General features: G+C 37.8%; 1 protein-coding gene and 1 long non-coding RNA gene across 4 annotated transcripts in view; one reads left to right on the forward strand and one right to left on the reverse strand.

Annotated features, from left to right (window-relative positions):
- The window catches only part of LOC142547321 (acetyl-CoA carboxylase 1-like), a 28,069-nt gene extending 18,850 nt beyond the window's left edge, over positions 1–9,219 (forward strand). For all 3 annotated transcript variants that reach the window (XM_075655572.1, XM_075655571.1, XM_075655570.1), the window contains 11 exons: positions 103–180; positions 268–390; positions 499–739; positions 4,001–4,029; positions 4,116–4,444; positions 5,028–5,265; positions 5,348–5,700; positions 5,799–6,012; positions 6,357–6,533; positions 6,609–8,762; positions 8,865–9,219. In XM_075655572.1, the coding sequence (XP_075511687.1) occupies positions 103–180; positions 268–390; positions 499–739; positions 4,001–4,029; positions 4,116–4,444; positions 5,028–5,265; positions 5,348–5,700; positions 5,799–6,012; positions 6,357–6,533; positions 6,609–8,762; positions 8,865–8,921 (3,993 nt within the window). In that variant the 3' untranslated portion in view covers positions 8,922–9,219. The remainder of the gene's footprint in view (positions 1–102; positions 181–267; positions 391–498; positions 740–4,000; positions 4,030–4,115; positions 4,445–5,027; positions 5,266–5,347; positions 5,701–5,798; positions 6,013–6,356; positions 6,534–6,608; positions 8,763–8,864) is intronic.
- Positions 8,533–9,714, reverse strand: LOC142547324 (uncharacterized). Its single transcript, XR_012820657.1, has 3 exons — positions 9,429–9,714; positions 8,856–9,392; positions 8,533–8,750 (listed from the first exon to the last, which is right to left on the reverse strand). It is a non-coding gene; the product is annotated as an uncharacterized LOC142547324 (long non-coding RNA).
- Positions 9,715–9,920: the final 206 nt, after the last annotated feature.

The following is a 9,920-nucleotide window of genomic DNA, read 5'->3' on the forward strand; positions in this document are numbered from 1 at the left end:
TTTGACAATTTTAAAGAATTTCTCATCTTAAACTTTTGGAAGAAGTTTGTCTAATCTTACTTTCTTTACTATATACAGTTGAAATGCTTTATTTTTTTTCAGGCCGATGTGATTGAACGATTAAGGCTTCAACATAAGAAAGATCTCCTGAAGATTGTGGATATTGTACTTTCACATCAGGTATAGCCACATTTCTTGCCACCTGGTTTGCTCTTACGTGGTCAAGTTTGCAACAATGACCTCATTTCGTCTGTTGGAATATTTAAGGGCATCAGGAGTAAGAACAAACTGATACTACGCCTCCTGGAACAACTCGTGTATCCTAATCCTGCTGCATACCGCGATCAACTGATCCGCTTTTCTGCACTCAATCACACGAACTACTCAGAGGTTGCTTATTTAGTTTTCTTCTGGCTCAAATGCTTTTTTTGTTTTATTATTTTCTGGATGTTTGCTCTCTTCAAGTTTTTGACGCAAAACCGCTGTATTCATGCACAGTTAGCATTAAAGGCCAGCCAGTTGCTGGAGCAGACAAAACTAAGTGAGCTTCGTTCCAGTATAGCTAGAATTCTCTCTGAATTAGAAATGTTTACTGAAGAGGGTGAAAACATGGATACTCTTAAAAGAAAAAGTGCCATAGATGAACGCATGGAAGCTCTTGTGAACGCTCCATTGGCAGTTGAAGATGCACTTGTTGGTCTTTTCGACCATAGTGATCACACACTTCAGAGACGAGTTGTTGAGTGTAAAGGCCCGTATTTCGTATTCATAATTTTGCGGAATTATTAAAATTTTTCTAAATAAATAATTATCTTGTCTTATTTAATTAAAATAAACATGTAAATAATTTTAACTTTAAAATAACAGCGGAAGAAAATATTGTTTTCAACCAACAATTTAAAAATAATCCAATGTAAACATCACTTAAAAATAATCCAACGTATCAATTTAAAAATAATCCAACGTATTAAAACTGAGTTTGAATAATAAAAAGTGCATAAATTAAATCATGAGGTCCTCGGGTTTACTACTGCTGTCCCAAGATCGCTCACTGGTCTCCGCCCGCGGTCCCGACCTCGTCAATACCTACAACAATCAAGTCTAGTGAGTCTAAAGACTCAACATGTATATATCGTGAATAACAAGTAAATATAACATAAAATCGCATGCATCATAAAAATAAAGTATCGTAGAGCGTATGGTGAAAATCGTATCATGAATAATTATAACTACGTGCATATCTGAAAATTCATACGTAAAAGCTTTGCTCAATAAAGCTCTGTCATAACATATCATAATTTTCTGGTAGAGATAATGTTTCTAAGCAAGTGGCCCATAACATAGCATAAGCGCTTGATCAGACTAAACCACAGTATACAGGGCGGTAGAGATCAATCACAGCCCTTGGACTGGATGTTCGTACCCATACATAATCATAAACCGGTCGTAAGTCACCGGGCGGAGAGGTCCTCGGTTGTTCCTACCGACTTCCAAACCCATAAGCATAAGGTGGCCAAAAGACATATAGCATATATCTCAAAAATAAACATTTTATATTTTTATGCACGTAATATAATTATAACCTTATTTTTACCGGATGAGTTGAATCGTTCCCAGGCTTGCTGCGACTTACTACTAATATGTGACACATGCAATAAATCTTAACTTGACATAATTTTAACAATAGAACCAAAAACGAGACGATTCGGACCAACAACTTGATTTTTAACCTTGGCTTCGTACCAACCCGAACCAACATTAAACCGACGTTTAACCATGATTAAAAATACCCCAAACATACTGAAAAATATGCATAATAACTGTAACACACGAAAATAGGTGAAAGGAATCCAAAAACATAAAACACTCTTTCGAGAGTCATTTTGGCATCTTTCACCGTAAATTCTCGTACGACCTCTAAACTCGACCAAATCACGAACGGCCAAAAACATGACCTTCCTAACTCATTGAGGTACTGTCCAGTCCAAGGCCATGGGCTAAAAGCCAACCAAGAACTCAGAAAAACCTCCTGAACCGAAATGAAAGTTGCTGTCAAAATACAGCAGTAGCATTTTATGTGTTTGTGGAGTAAACTCTGAAAATAATGACCATAGGGCTTGAACCATCGACCAAAGACTCTTACCAACATCCTAAGGCATGGCTTGGACCATGGCTAAGGGCTAAAAGCCAACCACAAACCAATCAAACACCTAGGACAATGAAACATGACAACCGAGAATTTAAATTCTGTGTAGTGGTGTATCTTGAATTGTTTTGTTGTCTTGTATCGTTTCAATGGCCATTTGATTGACCATTTGGAGTGTTGTATGAACCGTGGTTATGGGCTACAAGCCAACCACAATCCATCTAACCACCCAACAACCGAAACTCACTCACCCAAAAATTTAGAATGTTGAAACTGTGGGACGTATGCTATGTTGCTGTAAAAATCTGATGGGCCGTGAACCAAACATGGAAAGACTGACTTGGTCACGTCCTAGACATGATAAGGGAGAGTTCTAACCATGGCTACAGCCCCTAGGACAGCCAGGATTCGAACACCACCCTAAACACCCACATGACAGAATCTTGAATACAATTCTGTAGTTTATGGAAAATAGTTGCTGTCATGCATTGTTCGAATTGTATGGACTCAAACCAATGAACCAATAACACCCTAACATACTCTAAATCATGTCTAGAAGCAGCCTTGAGTGCCTGGAATCGAACAACTACCTGTAATCCACAAAAGCAACCAAACCGTGAAGTTGAACCAAAAGAGCATAGAAAAATCTGTGCAGAATTTTACTTTACAACTTGCTGTCAATTTCGATATATTGCTTGAATCATGGTTATATAATGGTTTAAAAATATCTATAGGACTTGATTGAAGAGAAAAGAAACAATATATACATGCCTGGAATTTGTTTTGACAAAAACAATTCAACACGACGAATACGAGCGGCGGCACGGAATTGGATTTCTCTTCTTGTTCTCCTACTGTTTGTTGCTGTTTTCACGATTATTAGCTGCTGGTTTTCTGCTATTTTCGAAGCTTATGGTTGTAGGAGATGTAGGTTATGAAGGTGAATGATATAGGAGATGTTAAAGGTGCTATAATATGCATTTAGTTTGGGAGTTACAAGTCAAGGAGTTAAATGAAATTTGAATTGCTTTTCCACCCTTAGCTGCCGATTCCTGTACACATTCTTGCTGCATTACACGATCCTTTGCTTGATAATTACTTGGGGAGAAATAAGGTGTGATATTGTGTTTGAATTACTACCAATTAGTGAATTAAAATGGGAACTGAATACCCCATGAAGTGCAATTAGGAATGGTTTGAATGAAGAGTTATCAAACATTTGAAATATTTTAAATGTTGATCATTATTACTAATTTGCATTGTATGTTTTTATTAAAACCTTGCTTTTTTAATTGTTTAAGATTTTAAACCTTCATTATATATATTTTAGTGAATTAACACATTAATTTAGAATAAATTATTACATGGCATACTTAACCAAAAATTTAAGTATTAAAATGCTAGGTTCTTAATTTCTTGATTACTTTAGACTTAGATTAATTTTATCCCCATTTGTTTACATATTTTTATTTAAGTTTTAATTAAATATTAACCTAAAGAACTTATTTAATAACTTAGCTCAAATAAATTTAATAAATCATAAAACATTCTTTTTCTTTAAATTAAATTATTCCTTGACTTAAATTAAATTTAGGAATATTCTTCTTATTATTAATCTTATCTCTAATCTCCAAACTCCGGTCCGGCCTCGCGTATTTATCCTGAAAAGATAAAACTAACATCTACTTTTAAAATAAATAATCATGACTTAAAATTATTAAAAATGAATTACCACTTCATATATATATATTTAAAAATTCATTTTTAATTTAAATAGTAGCAATTATGCATGGCTTATTTAGAAAAATTTTAATAATTCCGCAAAATTATGAATACGAAATACGGGCCTTTACATTGAGACTTATGTGCGGAGATTATACCAGGTACTATTTCGTTGAAAAGGTCTTGAAAGTTGAATGCTAGCCAACCTGTCTATCATTCTTACCTAATTTTCAACATCCATTATAAGCCATACCTTGTAAAAGGTAGCGTCAGGATGCAGTGGCACAGATCTGGACTTATAGCTTCGTGGGAGTTCTTGGATGAGCATGTTGACAGAAAGGATGGGCTGGGAGATGAATCATCACTTCAAAAGCACAGCGAGAGAAAGTGGGGAACAATGGTCGTTATTAAATCTCTCCAATTCTTGCCTACAGTCATTAGTGCTACATTAAGGGAATCGACACATGACTTGCAAGCTGTTCTTTTTAATGGATCTGTTCATCCAGCTACTTCTGGTAATATGATGCACATTGCATTGGCGGGCATTAACAACCAAATGAGCTTACTTCAGGATAGGTATCTTGTTCACCAAGCTTGTTCGTCTCAATCATCATTTAAATCTAACCCAGACAATCCTTGCATGAAAACAGCTTACAAACATTATTTGCTTTTGAATCCCAGGATCCTTTTTGACACTACCTTCCTGTTGATCATATTTGCTTACTTCTGTCATATTTTAAAAAGTTGATCAGAAAAAATATCTGCGTGAGAAACCTCGCAATATCTGCTGTTTATTTTCTCCAGGTCACCTGCACCAGGATCAATTTGCTCTTGCTCTAGACCTTTCAGCATCTTTTGTTTCACTCCTCAATATTGAACTTCGCACTGTGTCCTTTGGATGTTGCATCTTTCGAAGTCGTCGTATTCAAAACCGGAAAAAAATTCACTCTGTGGAAAAGATTAAACTCAAATCTTGGGATGGAAGTTATACCCTATATGTTTTGACCGTTCTCGAAGATTGCTTTGTTTCTTTTGGCTGCACTCATGATGTGATATTGGGTTTTTTACTTCACAATAAATTATGATGTGATTACTGTGCCTTTTCTTTTCATTTCTTATTTTTTCATTCTGGCCCTTGTCCTGCTTTGACTATCTGCAGTGGTGATGAGGATCAGGCTCAAGAGAGAATCAACAAGTTAGCCAAAATATTGAAAGAGAAAGAGGTAAGCTCCAGCCTGAGAAATACAGGAGTGAGTGTAATCAGTTGCATCATTCAGAGAGATGAAGGCAGGGGTCCTATGAGGCACTCCTTTCATTGGTCGGTAGAAAAACTCTACTATGAGGAAGAACCACTATTGCGCCACCTGGAACCTCCCCTATCCATGTACCTCGAGTTGGTATGTGAATGATTGTTTGTGGTTACATAGATAATATTTTTTACTTTTGGAATTATCTAAAATCCAAAATGTCTGTTAACAGGACAAACTAACAGGTTATGATAATATACGGTATACTCCTTCCAGGGATCGACAGTGGCACCTTTATACTGTTCCAGAGAGGTCATTATCTATCCAGAGGATGTTTCTCAGAACACTTGTAAGGCAACCTCTATCAGACGAAGGTCTGCCTTTTCATCAGGGACTGGATCAAAAAGCGACTCAATCTCTTTGGACCATGTCCTTTACTTCAAGGAGCATTTTGAGGTCCTTAATGTCTGCAATCGAAGAGCTTGAACGTAATTCTCATAATTCTACCATCAGGGCTGACCATGCTCACATGTACCTTTATATCTTGCGCGATCAACAGATAGATGATCTTTTGCCATTCCACAAGTAAAATTATGTCGATTATTTATTCTGCCGTTATTAATGTGCAAAGGTTTATTTACATATCAACTCTATGGTTGAGTTTGTTAAAAAATCATTTTCAGAAAGATCCACATACCTGATGGACATGAAGAAGCTGCAGTTGATAAAATTTTAGAGGATCTGGCACATGAAACCAATGCATCAATTGGTGTGAAAATGCACCGTTTAGGTGTTTGTGTGTGGGAAGTTAAGCTTTGGATATCATCTGAAGGAGGAGCTAATGGTGCTTGGAGAGTTGTGGTGACAAATGTCACTGGTCACACTTGTATTGTGCATGTAAGCGGTGTTCTGACCTGTCCGTTGATGTGACTGGATTATAAGGAATCGGGATTTGCTGGTCATTTGGAAAGATGACCAGTCCTGAAACTTTATAAATCAAAAAATTCAATTTTAAATTTGTGGGTTCTTGGATTCTGAACGGTTGCTACAGCGATTTAGTAAATTTGATGCCACATTGCAAAAATAAATCTCTATTTCTTTGGGACCGTTTTACAGTGTTGAATGATGCTCAAGTTCTTTTTGTGGTCATTAAATGCTAGTTGATTTATGGACCATATTGGATGTTTAGTTTTGAACTTAAACTTCTGTTAATGATGTAATCTTCTCATTTTGTCTTTCAGATATACAGAGAAGTCGAAAATTCCAGCAAAGAAAGAGTAGTCTATAAGTCAACCTCTGGGCAGGGTCCTTTGCACGGATGCCCTGTTAACGCACAATATAAACCTTTGGGCACTATTGACCAGAAACGTCTTTTAGCTAGGAAAAGCAACACGACTTATTGCTACGACTTTCCGCTGGTAAACATTAATCATTTAATCATTTTCAGAGATTTAATCAATATATTTTGTTTTGAGAAGAGTATCTGTGGACAGGCATTTGAGGCATGTTTGAGCAAATCCTGGACCCAAAATCCTGGTGTTGGCAAGCCAAAAGATAAAGACATCCTCCGTGTCACAGAGTTTATTTTTACCGATCCGAAAGGTGCATGGGGTACTCCTCTAGTTTCTGTTGAGCAACAACCGGGAGTAAATGATGTTGGCATGGTAGCCTGGCGTATGGACATGTCCACACCTGAATTTCCTTCTGGAAGAACAATTTTTGTCGTATCAAATGATGTAACCTTCAAAAATGGTTCATTTGGCCCCAGAGAAGATGCGTTTTTTCAGGCGGTAACTGATGTAGCTTGTACTCAGAAAGTACCTCTAATTTATCTGGCAGCAAATTCAGGGGCTCGTATTAGTGTAGCAGAGGAAGTTAAATCTTGCTTTAAAGTTGGTTGGTCTGATGAAACAAGTCCTGAGCATGGTTTCCAATATATTTACCTAACTCCCGAGGATTATGCTCGCACTGAATCTTCTGTCATAGCACATGAGTTAAAGCTCTCAAGTGGTGAAAGCCGATGGGTAATCGATACTATCGCAGGTAAGGAAGATGGTTTAGGGGTCGAAAACTTAACTGGTAGTGGTGCCATTGCCAGTGCATATTCAAGGGCATACAAGGAAACATTTACTCTGACCTATGTCACAGGTAGAACTGTAGGGATCGGTGCTTATCTTGCACGTCTTGGTATGAGGTGCATACAAAGACTCGATCAGCCCATTATTCTCACTGGTTTTTCTGCTTTGAATAAGCTTCTAGGCCTGGAGGTGTACAGCTCCCACATGCAACTCGGTGGACCCAAAATTATGGCGACTAATGGGGTCGTTCATCTCACTGTCTCGGATGATCTTGAGGGGATATCATCCATTTTAAAGTGGTTAAGCTTTGTTCCTCCATATGCTGGTGGGCCACTTCCAATTTTGAATCCATTGGATCCTCCTGATAGGCCAGTTGAATATGTACCAGAGACGTCCTGTGATCCCAGAGCAGCTATTTGTGGTGTTATCGATGGTTCTGGGAAGTGGCTCGGAGGCATGTTTGATAGGGAAAGCTTTATTGAGACTCTGGAAGGCTGGGCAAGAACGGTTATCATTGGCCGTGCAAAACTTGGAGGAATTCCTGTGGGAATTGTTGCTGTTGAGACTCAAACTATGGTGCAAGTGATTCCTGCAGATCCTGGACAGCTTGATTCACATGAAAGAGTTGTTCCCCAAGCAGGGCAGGTTTGGTTTCCCGATTCTGCGTCTAAGACTGCTCAAGCCTTGATGGATTTTAACAGAGAAGAGCTGCCTCTCTTCATTCTTGCAAACTGGAGAGGATTTTCTGGTGGACAGAGGGACCTATTTGAAGGTATATTACAAGCTGGATCGACAATTGTTGAGAATCTTAGAACATACAAACAACCCGTTTTCATATACATACCCATGATGGGTGAGCTCCGTGGCGGTGCTTGGGTGGTTGTGGATGGTAAGATCAATCCAGACCATGTCGAAATGTATGCAGAACAAACAGCCAGAGGAAATGTCCTTGAGCCAGAAGGTTTGATCGAGATCAAATTTCGAAATAGAGAATTGCTGGAATGCATGGGTAGAATCGACCCTGGGCTAGTTACTCTAAAGACAAAACTTCTAGAATCCAGAACCACTGCCACACATGAAACTCTTGAAGATTTACATAAACGAATAAAAGCACGCGAAAAACAGCTTTTGCCACTGTACACTCAGATAGCTACAAAATTTGCGGAGCTGCATGATACTTCCCTTAGAATGGCTGCAAAAGGTGTTATCAAAGAAGTTGTAGAATGGAAAAAATCTCGATCTTTCTTCTATAGAAGATTGCGCCGGAGAATTGTCGAGTTTGAATTGGTCAAGTCTCTTAGAGATGCTGCTGGCCAACAGCTCGATTATAAATCATCAATGGACATGATTAAGAATTGGTTCTCAAGATCACACATTTCAGGAGGGAAAGAAAGTTTGTGGATGGACGATGAAGCTTTCTTTTCATGGAAGGATGATTCAAGAAACTATGAAAAAGTACTACAGGACTTGCGTGTTCAAAAGATATTGATACGGTTGTCGAACATGGAAAACTCCCCAATGGATTTACGCGCACTACCTCAATGTCTTGCTGCATTCCTGAAAAAAAAAGTGAGTTATTGTTTCTTTACTGTGTCCATGGTTTAATATATTTTTACCTTATTTTTTCTTGTTACGATTACGATGTTGAAATTTTAATGATACACGATGCAGGTGGATCCATCAATCAAAGATAAATTGATTGATGAACTAAGAGAGGTGCTAGGTTAATTCAGTTTGCTTTTCTGATTCCAGAAATCTATATCAGAACGCTCTTTTGCCACCGTGTACACAATTTTTTGTTCCATTAAATTGTCCAAATGTTTCAGTAAAGCGTCACTGCAGTACTCGTTCTTGATGGTTTAACAGATGCTATCATTAATTGTTTACGCTGGCAGAAAGTTGGATTTCCATCTGTTGGTTCTGTTTGACGTGAGGTTTCTAACAGTCCTTGTATGTATTCAAGATTTTGTTTAACATTCTGTAAGAAACATCAGTTTTTCCATATATGGATGGAGAATATTTATCACGGGGTGTCATATGCTCTCATTTGAGAAGAATAAGAAAATGGGGAACTCTAGTTTGTGAGTAGAAAGTACTAGATTGTAGTCCGTTTTGCTGAATCCAGAGTGGGTTATCAGTTGCAGCTACATGTGCTTGTCAAAAACTCAACTGAACACTGAAGCACAAAATTATACTTTTCTATGAGAAGACGAAAAAGCATTCGTAGTCACACACACACATGTATGTGCATGCCTGAATACATGCTTGTATGAATGCATGTGTACACACATTAATGTCTACTTGTTTTCGTGGTGGCACTTTGTGTCATGATGATGTTACAACGACTAAATGTTTTTCGGATGGACAAGTGACCTCGTCCATCGCTTGGTTTCCTGCTGGAGGTTTATGCTCGCCTTCTTTGTCTCTAATATAATGTGTATACGCAACTTGAAGTCTGCCTCACTTTCAGCAGCTGCTTTAATTTTTTGTTTATTTCTCAATATTTGTTCCAAGAAACAGCCCACGATTATATGAGCGAAGTAATATATGATTTAACTTTGGCAGAGGAATTATCATAAGAAAACCAGTGAATCCTAAATCATTTTCTTGCTTTTGTCTTTTTCCTTTTTCTTCCCTTCTGTTCCTCAGATTTCTTCTCCTCTTTTTCTGCTTTCCTTTTAATTTCCTCCCTTGTTTCCTCTTCTACATTTCCTCTCTCTCAAGTTC

The sequence above is a fragment of the Primulina tabacum genome, chromosome 5 (genome assembly GCF_025594145.1).
Source record: "Primulina tabacum isolate GXHZ01 chromosome 5, ASM2559414v2, whole genome shotgun sequence".
Lineage (NCBI taxonomy): Eukaryota > Viridiplantae > Streptophyta > Magnoliopsida > Lamiales > Gesneriaceae > Primulina > Primulina tabacum.